The 27,404-nt window shown below is 27.7% G+C and overlaps 1 protein-coding gene across 1 annotated transcript; it reads right to left on the bottom strand.

The window, feature by feature from the left end:
• Positions 1-25,164: 25,164 nt before the first annotated feature.
• OCT59_010947 (uncharacterized protein) lies at positions 25,165-26,124 on the bottom strand. The gene has a single exon (XM_025322116.2). It carries the CDS (start codon positions 26,049-26,051, stop codon positions 25,449-25,451), a length of 603 nt encoding a protein of 200 aa, XP_025167126.1. The 5' UTR covers positions 26,052-26,124; the 3' UTR covers positions 25,165-25,448.
• Between the last annotated feature and the right edge of the window lie 1,280 nt (positions 26,125-27,404).

Below are 27,404 nucleotides of genomic sequence, written 5' to 3'. Positions count from 1 at the left end.
ATGCGCTGTGATTAAAAAAAAAAAAAAGAAATACTATAATTATAATTTTAGAATATATATTTATTTAGTTTTTATGTAACTTACTATATAAAATGCTAAATAATTTGAAATGTTATAATTGAATTTGAAATTTATTTATAATTATAACAGCTCAAAATAATTTGAATAGTATATATTTTATTAATTTTTTAATTTAGATTTAACTATTTTAAATAATAATTTGAATCTTTTAATATGTAACAGCTGTTTTTTATCATATTATTTTTTTACAATATTGTCTCTAAAAATTCTTTATTATTTATTTCTTTATATTAAATAAAATTATTAAATTCTTTTGAATTTGAATTACTATTTCTGCAAATTCTTATAATAAGTTGATAAGTCACTTTAATTTTAAACTAGTTTGTAATATCATATTTAATGTTTTTTTTATATATTATTTGCTAAAATTTCTAATGAATTAGGTTAAATTAAATTAAAAAAATTAGTTTTTTCAATTCTTTTAGTGTAATATTAAAAATTGTTATATATTTTGCTTTTATATATTATTTTATTAACTATACAGATATACTATATATAAATCTCTACATTCTATTCTAGAGTTCTGAACAGGTTGACCAAATTCAGGTAACCTGACAGGTTGATTTGAATTTATCAGGTCAGATTTAGCAATTTCAATTCAGCATCAGTTCAGATTATAATATCAATATAACCCGAATAACCTGTTAACCTGAAACTATGATTTTATATAATATAAGTGATGGTATTAGAATTCATATTTTTATGTTAATTCTATATATAAAAAGTAAATTACGGTATTAGAATTCATTTTTTATATTGATTTTATATATAAAAAGTGAATTGCGGTATCAGAATTCATTTTTTTATATTGATTTTATATAAAAAGTGAATTGCGGTATCAGAATTCATTTTTTTATATTGATTTTATATAAAAAAAGTTAGTTACACACCTTTTAAAAAATGTTTTGCACCATTTTTTTTTAATATTTTAATAAAAATCCTTAAAATTTTCAGGTTTCAGTTCAGGTCAGGTTAAACAGATAATCTGATATAACTGAACTGAAAAAAATTTTCAGGTCAGGATTATCAATTAACTTGACCTGACCTGACCCATTCAAAACTCTATTCTATCTATTAAACTGTTTTGCAGTCAAATTTGCCTGCAATTTTATTTTTTAATTAAAAACATTTTTAAATACCTTAAAATATTTTATTACATAAACCAATATTTTATAATAAATTCTATAGTGATTTCTAAGTAAAAATTGAAAAAAAAAATTAAATTTGATTAATGATTTTTTAAAAGTAAAAGATGGACAAATTATAACAAATAGTTGTATCAAATGGTAGTAATTTTATATTTTTAGGATTATTAATGGATAAAAAGATATTTTAATTTGAAAAATTTAGCTACTATTTGTTATAATTTGTTGATCATTTACTTTTAAAAAATCATTAACTTTTTTTCAATTTTTACTTAGAAAATACTATAAAATTTATTACAAAAATATTGGTTTATGTAATAAAATATTTTAAGATATTTAAAAGTGTCTTTAATTAAAAAACAAAATTGCAGGCAAATTTGGCTGCAAAACAGTTTAAGGAATAAAGAAAATTTAAAATTTCTTAATATGATTCAACTTATATTACTTTCACTTCTTTCACTTTTATTTGCAAATAAAACTATCACTTGTAAATGTAATATTTAAATAATTTAAATATTCATTTATAATAAGTATTCTCTATTATTTTATTTAATATATACACTATCTAAACAAAAGTAGTGAATACCAAATATTTATTAATTTCTCAAAAATGTACATAATGATTGGAGTTAAAATTTTAAAGTTTATTAGCTAAACCATATATAAAACTAATATTTAGTTGGCCAGCCATTATTTGCAATACATGCTTCAATTCTGCAAGGCATACTTTTAATTAAATTTATTAAAAAATCATTAGGAATTTTATTCCACTCTTCATTTAAAGCATCCTTCAATTCCTTCACATTTTTTGCAAGTTTGAATCATCTTTTGATATGCCTTTTTAATTCTAACTATAGGTGTTTAATGAGATTCAAGTCAGGTGATTGACTTGGCCAATTTTCCAGAATTTTGATTTATTTTATTTTTTAATGTTTTTAGCAGTATAAATAGATACATTATCATCTTAAAATAAATTAATAACCCTGCCTATAAAAATCATTATTAATTATTGGTATTAAATATGATTCAAATATTTAGATATAGTTCTGATAATTCATTTTTTCATTAACTTTTACTAGTAATCCTAATACATTTTCTGGAAAACAGCTCTACACCATTATTTCTTTACATTATATTTAATTAAAAGAACTATACAGTCAACTCTCTTTATAGTTACACATTTGGGACAGTTCATATTTGGTAATTATAAAGAGATGTAACTATATAAAAAATTTCTTATATTTGTATATCATAATTCTGGCCAAAAATTAACATAATTTTGGTCAGAATTATACTTAAAACTTTATTGTATTGTAGTTACGCCAATATTAATTGTGGAGAGATGAACTTACTGCCATTCAATTCGTCTTGATGAGACGAATCTAATGGTATAAGATACATCGAAATCCAATCACTAGATCAATTTAAAAAATATTAATGGTTTTTATGTAATAACTCTGCCAATATTGATCATAGAGAGATGATCTTACCACCATTCGATTCGTCTTGATGAGACGAATCTAATGGTGTAAGATACACTGAAATCAAATCACTAAGTCAATTTCCAAAATTAAAAAATATTAAATAGTTTTTAAGTAGTAACTCCGTCGATATAAATCACAGAGAGATGAGCTTACCACTATTCGATTCGTCTTGATGAGGCGATTCCAACGAGCCATTAATTGTCTTTTTATAATTACTAGGTACCAAGAAATTTAGCAAAATGTTAAATGGCACAGTAAACGTAAATCAAGAAATATTATAATGCTGATGTTTAACATTTTGTCGAATAACTTGTCAGCCAGTAATCATAAAAGAATAAAACTAAAAAACTAAAAAAAAACTCTCTCCCGTTCTGCTCACTTGACAATATTTACGAAAAAATAAAAAATTTTTTCGGAGTTTTTTATTACTTTTTCTTTATAATTTCTTTATTTTAGATAACTACTACGACACTTTACAAATGGGTAAAGATAACAAAAAGAAAAATAACCAGTCTAACAAAGATACTACATCTAAACGTCCTGTCTCTAGAGCCTCCAACTGGCAACGTTTCTGGTCGTTCCCATGTCTGGCCCTTCGAACACTCCACCTTCGACCACCTCTACTAATAAACGTACCAGAGTCAGTGCGAAGACTCTGTCATGGATGTGATAAACCTCTCACGCCTCCCCTGGCCCCTGCTGAGACAACTTCCGCCGAGATACCTTCTCAACCCGATACCTCCTCTCTCGATGCTTCACAACACGCCCCTGCTAACAACAACGATAAAGGCAAAAGCCCTGAAATTACTCCCGCAGTCTCTTTCCCTAAACGTGCTGCCTCTCCGGACGCGTCCCAAGCTGCAGTACAATCTCAACCTACACTTTTCTACGCCTCGGCCGCTCCTAATGATGTTGATGGCTTTTGGAATCACTTCGCTTCGAACTGTGAAGCGTGCGACGCGGTTGATCGACAACTTTCCTTGTTCTCCTCTTATGGTAGTCGTGCCACGTGTAGTGGATCCAACGATTTGAAGAGGATCATCGTCCACTTCCGAAAAAAGGAAGATCTTGACAACGCCACAGCCTCCCCTATGGATTCTTTGTTTGGCTTGCATTTCCATGCATATGACTCCCAGGCTATTAAGGCTGATGAACACGTGCGTACCCTGGTGATTACCGATATCCCCCTTTTTCTTACTGACGCTCTTCTGCGTGGTACCTTTTCTCGTTACGGCAATATTACTCGTTGCCATACCCGTTTATCTAAACTTTATCGTACTGCATACATTACCTTTGAATCTACTGGTGCTTTACAGAACCTCGACTCTACCTGGGGCGTCCTTTGTGAAGGACATTGTTTGCGTATCTGCCCCGCTACTTTCTCACCCTGAACAACGCGCTGAAAGACGCGCTTATGTTGCTTTACTTGCCGGTCTCCCGCGTGGCACTATAGCACTCGATCTTGCTGAAATTGCCGATAAAATTTCCGCTAAATCTATCAATGTTCCCTTCTCTATGAATTCTTACAATCCCAAATCTTACGCCTATTGCCATTTTGCCTCTGAAACGGCTATGGAAAATGCTAAATCTATTTCATGTGTCTCGCAAAGTTGGCCTTACCTGGCATTCTCCGGATGGAAGCCTACTTCGTCATCGATGTGGTCGCCCTAATTGTAACCCCTGATCGATGTGGTTCTTCATCTAGACCTAATCGCCCTTCTCGCCCTTGGCAATCTAATGATAAATTACGTGCTTTATATAACAAGCATCTACCTCCTTCTCATCCTGCTAAACGACATAACCGTTTTGCCCGCCCTGATAACAATAATGATGGACAAAGCCGTACCAATCGCTTCTCGCCATCGTTCTAAATCCAGACCTAATAACCGACAACAATCTCGTTCTCGTTCTCAACATCGACCATGGAATCGCGACAATCTTAACAACAACAATAATAATCAACGTCGCCGTATTCCTGATGCAAATGAACTTGATCACTATGCTGATGGCATGGATGTTACATACCCTGCTCCTCTTACTGTGCTTACTGATTGGAAATCTATTGGTGCTGCTCTTGAAAAAGTAGTTGAAGAATTAGCCCTTCTTACCACACAATTTGCTACCATGAACAGCCGCATCACTAATTTGGAATCTGCTATGGCTGCTCGTGCTCCTATTCCTGGCCCTTTTGTCACTAAACCTCCTTCCTACATCCTTTCCTCTATGCAAGAATGGGATGATACAGTGAATCGAACTGATAATAATATCCTCGTTGATGTTAATTCTCCCCCTTTGCAATCAACAAGTGGTTTTTCCCCGATTCCTCATTTTGCTCCCATTCCACCTTCCAACATCGCTCCTTCCTCCCCTATTGATATGGAACAGCGTCTCTCCTCTCTTTCCGATACCGTTGCCTCTTTGGCTGGCTCGATTAAAGAAGGAATCCAACAAAACAACCTCATCTTAGCTCGGCAACAAGGCCAAGCTAATCAATAATTGTTCTTTTTTTCCCTCTTCTTTATTACCGATTTATCAGTGTGTAATAATGATGGACAACAATAAACATAATTTTTCCCCTCACCCCTCTCCCCTTATTAAATTTGGTCAATTAAATGTTAATGGTTTATGTTCCCCAGTTCGACAACAACATTTGCTTAATTTTTTTCTCCACTTCTCTTTTGGTGCTTTATCTATTAATGATACGCGTCTTTCCCCTTCAAATGCAAAATTTATTTTCAAAACCGAACACTCCCAACATCACTTTAAATCTTATTGGGCTTGTTCATCTTCTTTTCGCCCTCATGATGGTGTTGGTATTTTGTTACGAAATCCCCTTCATAAACATGTTCAAACAATTGATTCTTGGAACGGTCGACTTCTTAAATTAGACTTGTTCTTTTATCAAACTAAAATTTCTATTATTTCTATATATTATCCCTCTTCTGGTTCTGTTCATCAATCTATTTGCAATGATCTTATTGCCAAACTTCTTTCTTGGCTCGATTATGCCCGTGCTAATAATTATTTTGTAGTTATTCTTGGCGACTTCAATGCTGATGTAATCGCTCATTCTAATTATTCACCTAATCATTTTAAGCTTCTTCGCTTGCTTTCTTCTCAGTTTTTTACCGATCATCAAGCTCACTCCTCTACAAATGGTCCTGATCCCACTTTTTTTCATGATAATGGATCTTCAAGACTGGATTATATTTGGTCTTCACCTGGTTTTCCTGCCCCTGGTCTTTTTTCGCAAGTGGTTACTTGCCCGGATCTCCTTGATCGTCCTTTTACAGATCACAAAGTTCTTTTAACTGTTTTTGACTTCAGTTCTTGCCTGGCTATTTTGGCTAAATCTCGTCTCAAACAAAAAAAAGAAATGCGTACTATTTTCTCTTACGCTTCCACTTCAGTTGAACAATGGAATAATTTTACCACTGAAGTAGATGATTCTCTTGGAGTTTATTTAGATAGACAATATCACCCTAATTTTGATTTCTCTTCTCTTTCTCTTGATCGTATGTGGCATGTATTGAAAGCTGCCATAATTAGTGCTGCTATTGAAACTTTACCCTTTCAAAAAGTCTCTAACACACACCGACATTCGTACTCTCCTGAATTAACTAAACTTATTGCTATTAACAAGTTTTTAGATCGATTCTTATATCGCCTTACTACTCGTCGTTCTAATCGGCTTACTCAGATTGCGCAAATGACTGCCGCTTTACCCTCCCATCTTGAAAATCTTGCATCCTTACTCCCTGATTACTCAGTTCCTACCTATTCTACAACCCCTGTATCTGTATTTAAATCGTTTTTACGATCACAGAAGAATTTAGTTTCTGCCTTTTTATCTACTAAATTCGCCCAACACCTTACGGACTCAGTGGAATATTATACTGCACTACGTGATGAACACTTTTCGACCTCGCTCGGTACTTTTATCGATTCTGCCTTATCAGTAGAAAAACGTTCAATTGTTCTTGACCGTGTTCTGGTCGTTTTGGACTCAACTCCTACTTTATTAACGGATCCTTCAGATATTAAACATGCGGCTGTTTCTCATTTTCAATCAATTGTTTCTCCTCCGTTGGTCCACTATTCTTCCATCACTTCATTTCCCGCCCGATGGCAACAAGCTTACACTCCTCTTACAAATGTATCTGCTTCATTATATGATCCTGTTTTGGCGCCTATTTCCCTACAAGAATGGTCTACTGTGATTTCCTCCATGCCAAATAATAAAGCTTCCGGCCCTTCAAAAATTTCTTATGAGATGATCAAACATTTGTCCGGTGAAGCCTTGGATTTTTCTCTTTTACTTGCCAATACTTGCCTTTCTCGTGGTGATATTCCTGCTGACTGGCGTGAAGCCGTGGTTTATCCTATTCCTAAACCTCATGACTTTGATGCTCAACTTAAGAACACTCGACCTATTACACTTCTGGAAACAGTTCGTAAATGTGTAGTTAAGGTCATCACGAATCGTCTTTCCAACATCCTTGCTGATAATAAAATTCTTCAAGGTGGTAATTTTGCTGGTTTACCTGGTGGTTCTACTGATGTCCCTATCAAAATGCTGGATGCGATTATTCATCAACATAAACATGACTCTACTGATGATCAGGAACTATGGATCGTTTCTCAAGATATCTCTAAAGCTTTTGATTCTATGGATTTAAATATGCTTAAACTAGCTTTAGATAGGTTACATATCCCTGCACTTTTAGTGCAATTTATTTTAAATCTTTTTACACGACGAAATAATAAGATAATTACATGTCATGGCGATACAGCTGCTTATAGAGTACGTGTTGGTATCGATCAAGGAGAAATTATTTCCCCTCTTCTTTGGGTTATTTATTTGGATCCCTTACTCACTGTTTTGAATCAAGAAGCACGAGATCCTTTTATTTTAAAATCTTCAGCTCTTTTAAATTACTCTCCACTTGAATTTGAACAACATTCTTTACCAATTTCACATTTAACGTTTATGGATGATTCTACACTTATTGCTTCTTCAAAATCTGGAATAGAAGACCGTCTTTCTATTACTGCTGAATTTTATACTTTAAATAATGTTCAAGCTAATTCAGCTAAATATGTTCTTCTTTCATCTTCTTCCCCTTCCTCAAAGATTATTTTTGATCTTACACCTTCTTTTTTAGTTTCTGATTTGTTTCTTTCCCTTTCCTCTTTATCTTTGCATGCTTCCTTTCGCTTTTTAGGCGTTTGGTTTTCTTTATCCGCCTCTTCTGATTTTGTTCTCAAACAAGCGCGTTCCATGGTTAAAGATATGGCAGCTCTCCTGGGACCGAAGAAATTATTAGCACAACATGTGGCCTATCTCTATAATGCTGTCCTTCTTCCGCGATTGGAATTTCGTCTTCAAACTACCCTTTTCTCTGAAAGTACTATTCAATCAATTGTCATGCCCCTGTTTTCAGTACTTCGAAGAAAAGCTGGTCTTGCTACGACTACTCCGTTGCCCTTGTTATTTCTTAAACTTCCCTTTTCGATTCAAAATGCTTTCTATCACTTTCTTTCTTCCCATATGGCATCTTGGCAAAAAATTTTCACTCATCCTGATTTCAAAGATTTTGCTCTTTATGCTATCTCCTATCTTCAAGGATATTTGGGTGCTGAAAGTTGCCCGTCTACTATTAGCTTAGAACCATGGTCGCAGATCGTTTCTTTGCGAACGCACACTTTGTTTAATTCGTTATTGTTTTCTTCACGTTTGAACATCACGTGGTCTCTTTCCTTCCGGCCTCCGAGGCATGATCTACAACCTGCTCTGCCACTCCGATCTATTCTACCTCATTCCATTTTTCAATCGAGTTGGAAACTTTGGAAAAACCTGAATATATTTGCGCTTGCTCAGTTGGTTTCTCCTTGTGGACGTTATCTTATGAATTGGCCTGACCTTCGTTATCTTAGTATCGTTGGTCGTAAAGGACGGATCCCTAATTGGTTTACTTTTATCAATAATAATTTTCTCTCTTCTTCTTCTTCTACTTTACTTTTATCTTCATACTTTATTAATTCTTCTTTTACTTTAGCTTCTCCTTGTTTATTAGATCATACTGTTAAAGATTATTCTTTTTATCCTCAATGGGCTGTTACTCTTGACTCTGCTACTCAAACTTTATCTGTTGGTCGTGTGTGTATCACTTATAAGAAACAAAACTCGGCTATTATGTCTCATTGGCTTCCTGTATCTACCTCGGCTGATGAACGATCCTATGACCCTTGTCCCGGTTGTGCTCTTAACATTCCCGCCTTATCCATGAAATCTGCCATCAGACAACGCTGTAATAGTGAGAAATGTTTTTTTAATGTAACTCTATCGGATACTGTGGGCTATCCTACCCGAAATGCCAAAGTTTTCGCGGCTTATCTTCCCATTACTCTGTCTACTTCATGGAGTTATGCGACTTCCTTGGCTCTTGTTCATTTTTCGAACGCGTCTCTCGCTCTTTCTCCTCTCTTTAAGGATAGAATCGATAGAATTGAAGACACTATTTTACCACTTTCGGTGCAATCTCTGTACACAGATGGTTCGTTCCATCCTGCCAATGCTTCTTCGCCTTCTTCCATGACTTCTGCTTGGATTGCTCTTGATGATGTTGGACTTCTTCTGGAATCTTCTTCCATGCATCTCCCTTCTTACTTTCCTTCCGCTTTGCGTTCCGAAATTTCTGCTGTTCTATTAGGATTGAACGCCCTTTCCCGTGACTCGTCAATCTCTATTCATACTGATTGTAATCAGTTAATTTCACTATGGACACGGTTTGTTGATGCTCCTTTCTCACCGAAGTTGCTCCGAGAACCTAATCATCTTCTTTGGCTTTCTATTCGACAACTTATCATGGATCGTAATCTTAATGTCGATTTGATTAAAGTCCCTGCCCATGGCGATGACATCTACAATATACAAGCGGATTCTTTGGCAAAAGCTGCTCATTCGTCTTTACAACCCAATATTCCACTTTCAACATTTTGTCATGCTCCATGCTTGTTGACTTTTAACTCCTTGCCTATTGACGTGAATATTCGACATTTTCTCCGCTCTATTGCAGATGCTCGTGCTCTTTTATCTTTTTGTTCGCTAGCGCGTTTTACTGCTCTTGGTTCTCCTTCACTTTTTGATTGGGCTGGTATATATTTTTGCCTTTCACAAATTAAAGGTTTCGTTTCACATAAGAATGGTCGTCCTGAATTTTGGATCTTCCGTATTAAACTTCTTTTGGATATGTTGCCTACCTTAACTACTCTTCAACAACGTAAACCTTACTTATATTCTCCTGACTGGCTCTGTCCGCAGTGTAATTCTGCTCCTGAAGATTTGAATCATCTTTGGACTTGTCCTTATATTTTACCGGATTTAAATCCCTGTTTAACACACCGGTCTGAAGTTATTAAATTTAGAGATTCTTGTTTATCTTCTTTCCTAGCCTTGAAATCTTTGGATAATTCCTTTCATACCGAGTTCTTTGCTTTGGATTGCTGGAACTATGAAGCTCCTTCTTCATCCTGTCTTTGGCTTACTCGAGGGTTGTTGCCTGCGCATTTAACGGCATTTTTGAATCAATACTTTCCTCTCTCTGTTATATACAAGATTATTTCTCCCCTTCTTAATGACTTCCAAGTCGAATTATATGGTGAAATTTGGCTGTGTCGGAATGTTCTTTTTCATGCTTGGGAGGAGTCGCAGGGTATCTCGGCTGCTTCCAAATTACGTGGCCCATCTACAAATTCTTTCCCTAATACTACTTCTCCACAACAACACAACTCTTCTTTGGCGTCAGTTTCTCAGGATTCCTGGATTTCTTGGATATCCTCTTCTATAATTCGGGGTGGATCTTGGATCTCGCACTTGGATTTTCTGCGCCGCTTAACAGTTCAACCTCTTAGGATTTCTTTCTGGTAACAGACTGGATTTTTGGATGTTGGATAGTTGACTCACACTGGCTTGCTTCGGGTAAAGTTGGGGTATGCGATTCTGTAATAGTTCAGTTTTTCTTTGCTTTAATTTTATTTTAGTTTAGATTTCTTTACTTGTATGAGTCGTGAAGCTACTCTTTTTATTTTTTATTAGTTTATTTTCTTATTTTTGTAATATTGTTCGATTACTTTTCGAAGTCCAAAGTATAAATAAAAGATAAAGTCACAAGACTGTTTACACATAAAAGAATAAAACTACCACCATTCGATTCGTCTCAATGAGATGATTCTAACAAGCTATGGTACATCTTTGTACGATTATTAGATGCCAAGTTATTTAATATATTCTTTATATAACTGTGATTATAAACGGTTCTTTTTAATATGAGATTTTTGAAAATAGGTGTAATAGTAACTATAGATAGATTGTGACTATATAGAATAGATTTTAATAATAAAGTGTTTTGAACATTCAACTGCATCAGGAAATTATATAGTGTGAAAAGTTGCGCAAGTTTACATATCATAATATTTCGTAAGCTTCCAGACCCGCCGCAAGTTTGCGTAAGCGTAATATTTCGTAACTTTTTAAAATATTTCAAAATATTACGATATGCAAAGCTTCGTAATTTTACGATTTGTAATATTCCGTAATTTTGCGGTTCGCAATATTTCGTAATTTTACATAATATTTCGTAAGTTTTCAGACCCGCCGCAAGTTTGCGTAAGCGTAATATTTTGTAACTTTTTAAAATATTTCGAAATATTACTGTATGCAAGGCTTCGTAATTTTACGATTCGTAATATTCCGTAATTTTACTGCGTAATACTTCGCAACTTTTTAAAATATTTCGAAATTCTATGATGCGTAATGTTCCATAATTTGACGATTCGTAATATTCTGTGATTTTACACAACTTAATATTTCGTAATATTTCAAAATATTTCGATAAATAATACTTCATTTTCTGTACTATAAGTTTATATAATGTATGTTTTATTAGATATAATCATAAAAAATTACAAGTATTTATTAATATATACAGAATACATAAAAGTAAAAAAGAGAAAGAGTAGAGTAACAATATTATTAGACGTAAAAAGAAGAGAAACAGCTATAGTAACGTTAGTATTAGATATAAAGATAAAAGAAATATTGTTATTATTGTTAGTATTAAGGTAAAAAGAGTTAAAGAAACAGTAAAAGGAGTAAAAGAAACATGGATATTATCGTTAGTATTAAAGTACAAGTAAAAAGAAATAAAGGAAACGTAGATAGTATTGTTAGTATTACGACATAAAGAAAAAAAGAGGTAAAAAAAAAATGCGTTAATATTAAAATAATTAGTATTAATAAATAAATATTTCTATACCTGCAAAGTAATTGAACAAAAGAATAAAGAAATAAAGAGAAAGGAAAAAAATAAACATGTTGTTAGTATTGTTAGTATCGTTAGTATTAAAGTACAAGTAAAAAGGAATAAAGGAAACATGGATATTATTGTTAGTATTACGATACAAAATAACAAAGAGGTAAAAAAAAATGAAAATAATTAGTATTAATAAACAAATATTTCTATACCTGCAAAGCAATAAATTATGAAATATATGTAAATATATTGTATATAATTAAAGAAATAATAGAAAGAAGAGACAAAAAAATTAAAAATATTGAACAAAAGAATAAAGAAATAAGAAACAAAAATAAATAAGACAAAAACGCGTGCATGATTAAATGATTAAATCACATGCAAGGATCAGCCTAATTTTGATTGGCCAGAAAATACGATATCATAAAATTACAGAAATTTGCATTTTAAAAAATTATGTATATTGTACAGCGGGTGTGACATAAATAAATCGTGACTGAAATTTGTGTTCAATTTGTGTTCAATTTGTGTTGATAATTCTGGTAAAAAATTATTAATTTTGGCCAAATTTCGTTAAATTTGTTAAATTTGTGTTGAGTTTGTGTTGAATTTGTGTTGCGTAATTTTTTATTTATCACAAGGGGGATTTCTTAATGTACAGTGGGGGTGTACGATATTAATGTACGAACTGGCCGGAGTTAACGTTAACGCTATCACGTGCAAGTGCATAACTCCTAAACTCGGGCCAGTTTGTACGTTAATATTTACACCCCTACTGTACGTTAAGGACGCCCATCACAAGGGGATGATATTTAGTAATTGCATGTACGACGTACAAGATTTTTTTTTATGATTTTTTTAAGAAATGTACGCAAAATATTTAATCAGAATATAATTGTTTTATTTTTAAATATGATATATTGATTTTTTTTTTAAAAAAAAAAATTGATTTTTTTAAAATTCAATAGAATGTGCTAATAATAAATTGGTTTATTTTTAAATATAATATATTGATATTTATATTTAAATAACCAAAACATGTACATGATTTTTAATTATTTTTAATTGAAATCAAACTAAGATTTTTTTTTAAAAAAAATTAAAATAAATTAAGTGATTTATATTTATATTTAGAATCATGATATTTATATTTAGATAATCCATATCCGCATGAGATTTAATTAATATGTTTAATGATGAAAAGTCTAATAAATTAAATTTTAATTGAAACGAGAAATAAAATCAAACCAAAGAGGTATTGTTCAAATTTTATTTAAAGTGACATTTTACGACCTTCTTTCAAATTTTTACTCATCCCAAAATCAAATTACTAATAATGCCTTGCCACACACGTCGTCGTTCCCACTATAACGTCCATTGGAACTGGGCTATAATGGACGAACTTGTTGACATACGCCGAGACAGAAACCGCGCCTACCACAATATTAATGGTAGAAGCCGCCAAGATTTTTGGGACTCTGTTGCCAATAGGTTCATATGACTAATATCTATAATTTCTTTAAGAAAGAATTTAAATTCAAATTAACCAATCCATTTAATTGAATCAGAATAAATAGAATATTTCGAACGAGGGTTTCCGACAGACAGTGCAGCCAAAAGTGGAGGAACCTCGTCGGGGATTACCATGTAAGTAAATAAATAACATTACATTCATATAAATTAAATGTATTTACCGAATATTCAAACTGATTTTGATATTTAGAACTATGTCCTTTATCGTAATGGTAACCCTGGGCGGCGGCTGTGGACGCGTACCGGCGCAAGATATTATCGCGAATTTAGAACGAGATTTTGGGAGAGGCCGGGTAATTATACTATAATAAAATTTATAATTAATATTTACGTTCATGTTTTAAATTTGATAAATTTGATCAATTTTAGTCGCGTGACGATCGTAGGGCAAGGAGAAACTTACCTACGTATCGTAGAAGAAGATAATTATTTTTATTTTTTTATTATTTATTAAGTGAGTAGTTAGCATTTTGATCCGTGACCAAATATCGGCTGGAGACTCACGTTTTTTTTGGGCTGTGACTGATACTGACGTCCACGCCGTACAGCCTGGGTACTATTTTATAAAATAGTAGCGAACAAGTATCAAATGTGTATTTTTTTTATTAAGTTATAATAAAAATTAGAATTTACTTTAATTTTTAACATAAAAATTGTAAATAATAAAAAATTCGTAAATAAAAATAAATTTGCTTTCCCAAACTTAAAAAAAAAGGTGTTTATATAAAAGAAAAGGTGTTTATATTATTTTTGATTATTCAATAGTATCACATGCCCCTTGTATACGTTCTACTGCATATGCAGTTTACAATCTCGTAAATTTTCGAAATATTTCAACCGTAATATTACGCAGGTTTACAGTTTCGTAAATTTTCGAAATATTTCAACCGTAATATTATGCAGGTTTACAGTTTCGTAAATTTGCAGAATATTTTGACCGTAATATTACGCAGGTTTACAGTTTCGTAAATTTTCGAAATATTTTAACCGTAATATTACGCAGGTTTACAGTTTCGTAAATTTTCGAAATATTTTAACCGTAATATTACGCAGGTTTACAGTTTCGTAAATTTTCGAAATATTTCAACCGTAATATTACGCAGGTTTACAGTTTCGTAAATTTTCGAAATATTTTAACCGTAATATTACGCAGGTTTACAGTTTCGTAAATTTTCGAAATATTTCAACCGTAATATTACGCAGGTTTACAGTTTCGTAAATTTTCGAAATATTTCAACCGTAATATTACGCAGGTTTACAGTTTCGTAAATTTGCAGAATATTTTGACCGTAATATTGCGTAAATCTTACGATATTGAAAACTCACGTAATATTTTAACCGTAATATCACATAAATCTTACGAAATTGTAAACTTACGTAATATTTTGAAATTTTTCGAAATATTATGCCATAAACTTTTGTAAACTTACAAAATCGTAAACTTACGCAATTTTTCGCGCTATAAAATTTCCTGATGTGGTGTGACTATATAGTAGAATGTGACTATAACGGGAATGACTATAAAGGGAGTTGACTATATTTCAATATTAAATTTTGTTTCAAATATTCTTCAAATATAACCTGAACTATCATTCTTAAATATAGTAAATCAACTTTAGACTTGGGTGCTGAAACTTATAGGTGCTAAAATATGTTTAGGATTTGACATATACCAAAATATAGTTTCAGAATTTTGCCAAAATTCCAAATCTTAAATTCCAAATCCCAAACTATTGCCTAAATTCTAAACTATTGCCAAAATCCCAAACCGTTGTTAAAATTCCAAACCGTTGCTAAAATTCCAAACTGTTGCCAAAATTCTAAACCTTTATTGAAATCCCAAATAATTGCTGAAACTCAAAACCATTGCCAAATCCCAAAAGTATAATCTATATAATATAATAAAAACCTAGCCAGTACTTTTTTTCCAGTACTCATAGTTTATATAGAATACAGAAGAGGTGACACAGCAGAATAATTCATAAAAGTTTTGGTAGTGATACCTACCAACATCCCACTGGAGGCATCGTATCAAAGTCTTCACCTTAATAGAGGTCATGTTGATTTTATTATTTTATCACTTAAATAATAAAGTTAATGTTTAGTATATTCTCCAGTCCCTATTCAACTTTTGCAATCCTGTTTACGTGATTATATAATTATACAACATTTTGGACAACATACACTTTCAACACTAGGCACTTTCACTGACTTTTGAGAAGTTTTTGTAGATAAACCACTGAAAATTCAGTAAAAGAAAAATTAATATTAATTATTATAAAAACTTACCGTATATTACCAAACTGAATTGAAAAAAAAATTTCGCTTTAGTTCAGAACTCTAATTTTGGATTTTAGCAATGAATTTGATTTTGGCAATGATTTGGAATTTTGGCAATGATTTGGATTTTGGCAATAGTTTCAATAGTTTGGGATTTTGGCAATGATTTGGGATTTTGGCAATAGTTTGGGATTTGAAATTTCAGAAACTATTATATGCCAAAAAGTGTTTCAATTTTGGTATATAGCCAAAAGGTTTCGGCACCCAAGTATAATCAGCTCTCATCACTTTATATAACTAATTTCCATTTTGCAAAAGATTAATCTTTTTTTTAATATACCATTTTAAATGATTTTCTCTTTGTTAATCATTAAGAAGTAGTTTAGATACTAAAATATGAGAAAAAAAGTTAAATTCATATAAATTTCTTCTAATAGTTTTAGTAAAGACTTCCATATTAGTTTTCTTTTGAAATTTATTTTTAATTCGCTCAACTAACTGACAATTATTTTTTTAACAATTTTCTTTAATGTTTTTTTGTATTTAATATTTAAAAGTTTTAGATAGTCACTTTATGATTATGCTTTAAGATTTTTTCCATTACAATAAACTTAAATAGTTTAAATAACTGAAGTTTTAGATAATTTAAATTTTTTTGCAATATATAATTTTATGACGTCACTTTTAAAAAAACCAATAATTTAATTATATTCAAGTTCAATTAAATCAGAATCCCGCTTACTTATAATAAAGATCACTGTAGAAAATTGTCCCTTTACTAATAGTTTTTACCTTACTTTTTTCTTAAATTCTATTGGTTAATTAGCTAAAAAGGAAAAAAATCATAACAATATAACATAAAATTTCCTTTTTAGTAGGATCTGCAAAGAATTTTATATGATTTTTACCTTAGGTCTGGGAGTGACCTATCTTATAAGTAAGCAGGGTCCTGTTAAATCATATATAGTAAAAACTGGTTTAAAATTTGTTTTTGTAATCACATTTGAAATTTATTATATATAAAATAATATTTATGTTATAGTATATACAGATATACAAAATTTCAAACTGGGTTATTAACTTATTATATATGTTTTTAAAAAATTAATCAATATTTGATGTTTACTACTTTTATCCAAGTAGTATATATTCCTATCGGATTTTTTTTTTTTACTAAATTATAAATATTTCATATGAAAATTATTTATAGGAGAGTAAAGCAAAGATCCCGCTTACTTATAATAAAGGTCACTGTAGAAAATTAGCCCTTTACTAATAGTTTTTACCTAAATTTTTTCTTAAATTCTATTGGTTAATTAGCTAAAAAAGAAAAAAATCATAATAATGTAACATAAAATTTCCTTTTATAGTAGAATCTGCAAAAAATTTTATATATGATTTTTACCTTAGGCCTGAGGGTGACCTATCTTATAAGTAAGTAGGGTCCTGTAAAGCAATTATTATTTTATAAAAGTCATATATTAATAAAATTTTTTTTTAAAAAAAAATTGCATTTAATTTAGATTATAATAATTCAAGTTGGTATTATCATAATATATAAAATTAATCCAAATTATCATAAATTTTGGCTAGCTAATTATATAAAAATTATGCAATTTTAAATACTTATAACTTTTTATATAAATCTTTTTTAAAAAATCTAACTGGTAATTTTAATAGAATTTATCTTAAAAATAAAATAAAATAATTTCAAAAGCTGCATTTTATTAGTACTTTACACAAGAAATTCTAGTTTTTTAATAGTTAATTTCAAATTATATAATATAGAATTAGTTTAGAAAATTGAAACAAAATTATATAATTATTAAATATAAACTTTTAATACTATATACAGTCAACTCTCTATTAATGCACCCTCTATAAATGCACACCCTCTACAAATGCATCCTTTTGCCTGGTCCCAACTTGGAACTTAATGCTAAATGCACACCCTCCATGTTCTACATGTGTAATAATTTTTTTAATTCAATTATATAGTGTAATTTTCTATAAATGCACTCACGTGATTTTTACGTGAAATAGATACCAAAATACTCAATTTAATTTAATGTATTACATGTATTACATTGATTTTCTATTCCTTATTTGTCTATTTATATTAATAAAAATTACTAAAAGTTGTCAATTAAGACATGTATTACTGAACCTATATAATTGCGCATAGTATGCGCAGTACGCGCAGTTTAGTTAACTTCAAACCGGTAAATAGTTATGCCGAAAAATAGAGTTACTTTAACCGACCTTCAAAAATATGAGTTCTGTCTTTATGCTTATGATAATAAAAAGACTCGAACCCAATATGTGAACTGGATAGAAGAAAAATGGGGGTTAGAGTTGATGAGTCCACAATTACAAGAATTTTGAAAAGTAAGAATAAGAGACTTGGTACAGAAATTGCTAATCCAGAAGCAAAGCGCCATAAATCTGTTCTTGTTCCAGAACTCGAGCTTGCACTAAAGGAATTTGTATTAAATTATCAGCATAAAACAATTTTGAGTGATGGTGTTTTAACCGAAAAAGCAAAACAGTTAGCTGATGAGTTAAATGTCCCTCAAGGAAAATTACAATTTTCTTCTGGCTGGCTTCAAAAGTTTAAAGACCGTAATAATATTCGTCAGGTAAAACTTCAAGGAGAAGCAGACTCAGCTGACATAGATGCTATTGCTGAAGCTCTGCCATTAATTAGAAATAAATGTTCCAAATATCCTTCTGAACGAATTTACAATATGGACGAAACTGGGCTTTTCTATCAGTAATTTTTTTTAATATTCAAGTTTTCCTTATTTGTATTAGCTCATTATCATCTGATGTATCAGTTATTTTTTAGGTTAGAACCAGATCGAACATTAACTACACAGCGTCTTTCTGGACGGAAAAAATGCAAAGAACGCCTTTCTGTTGCTTTATGTTCAAATGCTGATGGTTCACATAAACTGAAGCCATTGATAATTGGTAAATATGCAAATCCTCGACGTTTTAAAAACATCAATATCAGAAATTTACCAATGACTTATCAGAATAATTCTAAAGCCTGGATGTTAACAACTCTTTTTCAAGAGTGGCTTCAAGAATTTGATTATCAAGTGGGCATAAAACACAGAAGGCAACGTATTTTATTACTTTTTGATAATTGCACAAGTCATAAGCTAGAAAATCTAACTCTTTCTAATCGTCAAGTTTCGCTTTTTACCTCCTAATACAACTTCAAAACTTCAACCAATGGATGCTAGTATCATCATGTCTTTTAAAAAACACTATCGGCGTTATCATATTAGGCAAGTTTGTTTATAATGCATTATTGTGTAATATTTCAATTCAAATCTTAATTTAATTTTTATTTGTAATATTAGGTGGATGTTAGAAAAAGTTGAAGCTGGTCAACATATACAAGATTTGAAAATGGATGTTTTACAAGCAATACAATACATCATTCAAAGTTGGAATAAAGTTTCAGTCAATACTATTTGAAACTGTTGGAATCATACTAAAATTCTTGGTGGAAATGGTGATGATAATGGGGATGATGATAATAGAGATGATGATGATAGAGATGATGATGATGATAGAGATGATGATGATAGAGATGATGATGATGATGATGATGATAACGGAGATGATGATGATAATGGAGGTGATGATGATGATGATGACGATTCAGTACTTGATGTTGATCTTAATAAGGCAATTAAAGCTCTTCGTTTACCCAATATGATGCAATTAAAAGAATTTCTAACAATTCCCGAAGAAAATATTGTTTATGAAATTTCTGAAGATGAAATTATTTCGAAGCTTTACAACATATTTAAAAAAAATACCAATCATCACTGATGAAATAGATGATAGTACTGGCAGAAATCATTAGCATTAATGAAGCTTTAAAATGCTTAAAAACTCTAAATTTGTTTTTACTTCAACAAGAAAATGCAAATGAACATATAAAATTAGTGGGTATTATTGAAAAATACATTAAAAGAAAACAAGTAAAATCAATGCAACAAACTACTATAGATCAATACTTTAGATAGTAATTACTGCTTTATTTTTCGTAATTTTTGTAATTTTGTAATTCTTCAATTTTATAATAATAAATAATATTTCAATTACTACTATATATTCTTTAAATGCACTCCCTCTAAATGCTACGCACTGCGGTCCTGGCCTAAAGGGGTGCATTTATGGAGAGTTGACTGTATTATATATTATATAAATTCTAAAATAATAAAAAATTATAATAAATTTACTTCAAAATTTATTAATATATTTATATAGTAATAATAGTGTTGATTTATTTGAATTGGCAATTAATTTATTTAATAACCAAAATTATATCTAAAATCATTTGAATTCTTTAACTTAAATATATTCAATTTTACAGTTACTTTTTTTATATATAAAAAATATTTCAAATTTGCTGTAATTACATTTTTTTAAAAATCAATTTTTAGAAGTTATTTATAGTAATAATATACAAAATAAGGATAAGTAAAATATAAAAATTAAAAAGAAAAGTTTGAAAATATTTTATTTAAAAATAAAAAAAATATCAGCATTTAATTATTATAATATTATATTTTATATTTATTTTTTGGGAAAAATTATTTTTATATAGATATATAGCAATATATTCTTTCTTTTTGATAATTTTCTCATAGTAAATATGTCAATTATTTTTTATCATATAATATCGTTAAATTTTCTATATACATATTATAGAATTTTTAAAAAAATATATTATATGTATTTTTACTTGCTCTACAACTTTATTTAAGATCAAAATATAGTTTAAAATGGTATTTTTAACTTTTATATATAAAATATTATAAAGGATACATTGCAATATATTTGCATATAAAATTTTTTATATATAGAAAATAATATAATTTAACAGAACTTGCCTATTACTAATAAATATTATAAAAAATTTTAATTTTTATAAAATCTTACCTTAAAATTTGTTTAAATTCTATTAATTAATTAGCTAAAAGGAAAAAAATCATATAAAATTTTTCTTTTATAATAGAATTTTTAACAAATTTTATATATAAATCTTACTTTAAGTTTAGGGTGATTTATCTTAAAAATAGGCTGGATTTTAATTTAATTCATTTAAATTAATGCAAGTTTATTATCTACAGATACATAGAAAATAATATTTTATTAAAATTTAAGCAAAAATATCATCAGAAAATAATATTATTAATAAATAATAAAGATATTATTAAATAAAATTTAGTTGACATCTTTTTAATTTTAATGGTTTTGCAATTTTTAATATTTAAATTTCAATATTTTCAAATTTCAATATTTTTCAAAATATTGAAATTTGAAACTATTAAAATTTATACATGTTATCCAAATTATTTTGAGATATTATAATTATAAGTAAAATCCTAAATTTAATTACAGCATTTCGAATTATTTTTGCATTTTACATAGTAAATTACATATAAACTGAATGAATTATGGCATCTTAAATTATAATTATGGCATCCCAAAATAATTTGAACAGCATATATAAGTTTATTGCCATTTTCAAAATTACTGATAAATTATGATTTGCGAGGTTTGATATATGATTTTTTGTATAACAAAAGTAAATCACATTTTTATGTGAATTTTTAATATTTTCATGTCAAATTTTTTTTGTAAATCATCAAATTCAAGATAAAATGTATATAAACGCAAAATTTCAGCATATATTTAATATAAAAATTTTGGACTTTTACTATGCAAATATCATTTATTATAGTTATTTATATATAAAAATAAAGTGAATCACATTTCTGCATAAATTTTTAATATTTTTGTATCAAATTTTTTTTGTGAATCATCAAATTCAAGTCAAAATGTGTATCAACACAAAATTTCAGTATATATTTCTTATAAAAATTTTGGACTTTTATTATGCAGATATCATTTATTACAGTTATTTATATATAAAAATAAAGTGAATCACATTTCTACATGAATTTTTGATATTTTCATGTCAAATTTTTTTTGTGAATCATTAAATTAGAGACAAAATGAGTATCAGTGCAAAATTTCAGCATATATTTCATATAAAAATTTGGACTTTTACTATGTTAATATTATATATAACAATTATTTACATATAAAAATAGTGACATAGAAAAGTCCAAATTTTAAAATGAAATATATATTGAAATTTTGCCTTGATATACATAATGTCTTGAATTTGATGATTCACAAAAAAATTTTAATATAAATATATTAAAAATTAATATAGAAATGTGATTCACTTTATTTTTATATATAAATGATTATAATAAATGATATCTGCATAGTAAAAGTCTAAAATTTTTATATTAAATATATGCCAAAATTTTGCGTTGATACACATTTTATCAAAAATTTACATAAAAATGTGATTCACTTTTATTATACGAAAAATCATATATCAAACCTCACAAATCGAATTTATCAAGATAAATTTTAAACGAAAACTAAAATAATACGTTAAAAATAAAATATTTTAAAATCTTTATATTTAATTTATTTTTAATTTTACTGTAAATTTAATTAAAATTATTAGTTACAATTATTTTTAAATTTATAGAAATTTTTACATTTAAAAATATTTTTTAAATTTAAAAATTAAATTATTAATACTATTATAGAATTTTCAGGTTATAAAATAAATATGTTTTTAAGTCTAATTTATTTATAATATATAAGTTTTTTAACTAATTTAGCCAAAATAAAGTATAGTAAAATTTTATTTTTTAAAATTTTTAATTTATTATAAATTTATTACAATCTATATATTTTAATTCTTTAATTAATTTTAATTATAATAAAGTATAATAAATTTTAAAATCATTAAAATTCTAAGATTTTTTTTTTTATAATTAACTAGATTTTTTATAACTTTTTGTATAAAGTTATATCATATTATTCTAAAATTAACTTTAAATAAAAATTAATTTTTACCAATTTTAATTTTTTTTTGAATTAATTTAAAATTTACTCTAGGTTATTTTTAAATTTTAATCATCTTAGGTAAAATTCATCTTTTTGATTTGTGTTACATTTCGCAATTATTTATTTATTTATTTATCACATTATGATTATAAAAAAAAATTTTAAAAGCTTTTGTTATTAACACACTAAATACTTTGACTTAGTTTTCTTACTTATATCTTGTAAAGCTACAGATATTTTATACAATTTATAGTATATATTATAAGTGTAAGTATAATATGTATAGAAATATTCATATTTTTTATAATAACAATAATTTTTGAATTTTTTATTTTTCTATTTGTTAACATCAGAATGTAATTTTACTACTTTAGACAAATGAAATTAACTTTTTTTATTAAGTAAAAGTTGTTTAATGATGTTAAAACTACTTATATCTTAAATTTTATAAGCATAAATATAATACTTGTAGAGATATTCACATTTATATAATGGCAATAATTTTTGAATTTTTTATTTTTTGTTTATTAAATTCATAGTGTAATTTTGCTACTTTTTTCAAATGAAATTAACTTTTTTTATTAAGTGAATATTATTCAATAAGATGGAAAACACTTACATTGTAATTTTCATGAGTGTAAATATAATGTTTGCAAAGATATCAGTATTTTTTATAATGATACTAATTTTTGAATTTTTCTTACTAAGAATATAATTTTACCATTTTGGTTAATATTTTAGCTATCAAATTTTATAATGCTTTAATAAAGTAAAGAGGAAAATTTGCAATTTATTGACAATTTTAATTAATATAATTTATTAAAAAATCAGGTTTACTTTACATGTATAAATTTAAAAATTATATGACCAGATGATTTTTACCCAGAATAAGTATTAAAATTACCCTTTTTTTTTAATTTTAAAAAAAATCTTTTAAAACTTTCTATACTATTTCAAATTTTAGTATAATTATAGAAAAATAAATCAAACCTTTTCAACTTATGATTAGAATTATAAAATAAGATTTGTAATTAATAAAAATATAATTTCTATTTTTAATAATGATTATATGAAAATAATTATTTTCTTTTTCAAAATTTACATCAAATTGTGATATTTAACTGTATTTATATTACAAATATTAATAATTCAAATGTTTATTAATATTTAATTTTTATTATTTTATTTTTATAAAAAATATAAAAACAAACTTTAATTCAATATATATGAAATAAAATTACATAAATTTTTCTTTATAAATAATAAAAACTATAATATAATAATTAACTAGTAATGTAATTAATATTAATGATTTTAATTTGAAGATAAAGTTAAACTAAATTAAATTAATTTAAGTTACAAGTTAAATCAATAAAGTTGATCTTATTAGTTATATTAACTCCTATTAATTTTATCAATTTGAATCTATTAACTTTATTAATTCCATCAATTTTATTAATAAATCAAATCAAATTATGATTTAAATTGAATTCTATTGGGTTGGCTTTATTTGATTTAATTTGAAGTTTTAAGAATTATAATGTAATAAATAACATCATATATGATCTTAAAACTATAATATAATAAATTATAATGTAATAAATAATATAGTTTAAACTATAATACTATTACTATTGTGCTACAATATCAGTATTTTCCTATAAGGATTCTCATATTACAATATATAAGATATAGAGGAAATACATTTAAAGCTTAGAACTAAGTTATGAAGTACATATAAAAAGGATGTGTACTTGTAGAAAATGCACTTATAAAGGTATTACTATATATAATATTTAAATTTTATAAATATGCAAAATTAAGCAACCAAAAATTTTTTAGTATTTTGAAAAAAATGATGCAAATTAATCATTTTATATTATATAAAATTTTACTAAAATTAAACATTGTAAATTTAAGGGTATTATTAAATTTTACTACCAGTAATTGTCACCACTTAATTCTGACCAAAAATTACAATTTAGCCAGAGTTTAAAATACTGGTGATATTCTAAAATTGTTTTATATTGATTAAGCATTTTGGTACATCAGGTTCCTATTGATAAAAAATTGTATTTAGACATTACTTTAATAAATACTTTAATATGGTGATTTTCTTTTTTTTTAATGTATTTAAAATGTCAAAATTTTGAAATCCAGATGCTTAAGTATTAACTTATTCTTCTGATATAAAAAGATTGGATTATAATAATTATATGAAAACTTTTGGACGATTGAGCCGTACCAATTGAACCAATCAAAACTTGGACACCATAAATCACGAAATCACGTGAACGTGGAATTTATATATCTCCCACGTCTCGCAGAATTATCTGTTATATAATTTTTTATGCATCATTATTTGGCACGGTGTCACTTTTATGACTTCATAATTTAAAATTTTAATTACTTGTGCGTGTAAAAAATTTTATTGTAACTAATAAATGAATCCTACTTATGAAAAATAAATTTTTACTAAACTACATACATAGTCAAAAAAGCTATTTACATTAAACTAAAATCACTAAAGAAAAATAAAGAGAGTTTGGTATTCCTTTCAGAATTTACCTTAAAAATTTTTTTCTTGTAACTAATATGCCAAATTTTAGAATCCTTTGAAATTCATTAATTCATTAAAATTAGTAATATTAGTTATATAAATCTTGTCTGAAACCAGCGGGATTTCTTTCATTTTTACCGTCATCTATATCATAAGCATGAACGTCCCCCACAACTTTAGTCTCTTTATAAGCTTTTATAGCTTTTTCAGCATAACCAGAAACATCATCATCTTCAGCTAACCAAACAGATTTTTTTACATTAGCTTTAATAACGATATCATCATCTCTAATGCCTTCAATATCTCCAGGTTTTGAAGAAATTAAACGTGATAAATCTTGCGAAGCATTTTCTAATAATTCTTGAATTTTAGATAATTTCTTTACATCAGCCAAAGTTAAATCAACTTCTAAATCTAAATCAGAATTTTGTTCAAGATTTGCATCTTTAATACGACTACCGCCCCCTAATCCATATTTTGCCCTAATATCATCGATTGTAACTTTTAAAGCATAAAAGTCTTTGTCCGCCTCATATGCTGTTGGCGCTGCATTTCTTGATATATTACTGGAGAATAAAGTACGATTAATAATAATAATGTTTTGTTGTTGGAAAGAGCGGGAAAATGTATGGTTGAAAGCAGCGTTCAAACGCAAATATGAAGAAAGTCTTGGAAGTAACATTTTTGCCATTTCCTATATATACACGTAAAAAAGGTAAAAAAAACGAGAAAGAAAGTTGAACAATATATAAGAAATTCTCTGTGAATGGGAAAATGAGGAAAGGTAGAAACGAAGTGTAACCAAAATAACTTTGTGACTTGTACTCAGTGTAACGCTATAAACTCATTTTCCATGTGATCAAGTTTAAATTTGGACGCCATAATTTCCATAATTGATTACAAAAAATCTTTAATAATGGTAAGTTTTAGTAGTTTGGATGAATCGGCACAAAAAGTAGCATTAATAATATTGGCGTACGTCGATCAATACATTACACGTTTTTATGTATTTTGCCGAAACGAATTTTTTCGGGAATTTTACGCTTAGCGAATAACATAATTCATTATGTCATTTTTCATCTTAATTTGTACAATGAGTTAAGATCAAGCCCGATACTTCTCAGGGGTAAAAATTATATTCGGAAATGTACATGACTATGATTATAATTCTCGGTGGGAAATTTTTTAAGTTCGGAATTGTAAAATTCCGGATCTATTTTTTCGGGAAAATTACGTGATTATGTCACAAATATTGCATTAACATGACAATGAATTTATTTTCATGATTGTTCAGTAAATGGAAAGTAAAATGGAAAGCTTATTTTGATTAATTCCTAAAGGTTTTCCCTAATCCTTTATAGTAAATCAACTGAAAATCTCAAATCCAAATAAGAATAACAATATGAAAATGAATTAAGATAAATTGGAATACTAATAAAAAATTATAAATTATAAATTCAGTAATTTTTATTTTTAATTGAAATTGGATTTAAAATTCTTGAGATTAGGATTAACATTTCAATTTTGGTTTACAAAATTCATTTATATATCATTTATATATTATATATTAGAATAATTCAATAAAACTTGTAATTTTAACAATATAATAATTTCTAACTGGAGTTTAATTCTAAATCCAATTTTTAAAATTTCAATTATGATTAGTTTGAAATTAACAATTACATTTTTTAATTTCAATTCTAATTTCAATTATATTATTTATAACTTTAATTTCTCTTATATTTTATCTTTATAGATTTGTATAATTTTTAATTTATTTAATAAATTATTTTTTAATTTAATTCCAATAATAATATAAAGTATATTTTTATAAAAATTATATGAGTTTTGCTAACTTGCCCTTGGGTTAATAATCTGGGTTAAATCACCCCCTAAAAATTTATATTTTTATATTTACATGATTTTTTGCTGATTATTTTTTTTCAAAAAAAAAATTATTTGTATTATTCATTTTACTTTACATAGATTTTATTATTTGGATATTTTTTAACAATAACTTTTATGTTTAAATTATATAATTATA

Source organism: Rhizophagus irregularis, chromosome 19 (assembly GCF_026210795.1).
Source record: "Rhizophagus irregularis chromosome 19, complete sequence".
Taxonomy (NCBI): domain Eukaryota; kingdom Fungi; phylum Glomeromycota; class Glomeromycetes; order Glomerales; family Glomeraceae; genus Rhizophagus; species Rhizophagus irregularis.
Note: the sequence above shows the minus strand (reverse complement) of the source record. Positions and strands in the feature narration are given on the sequence as shown.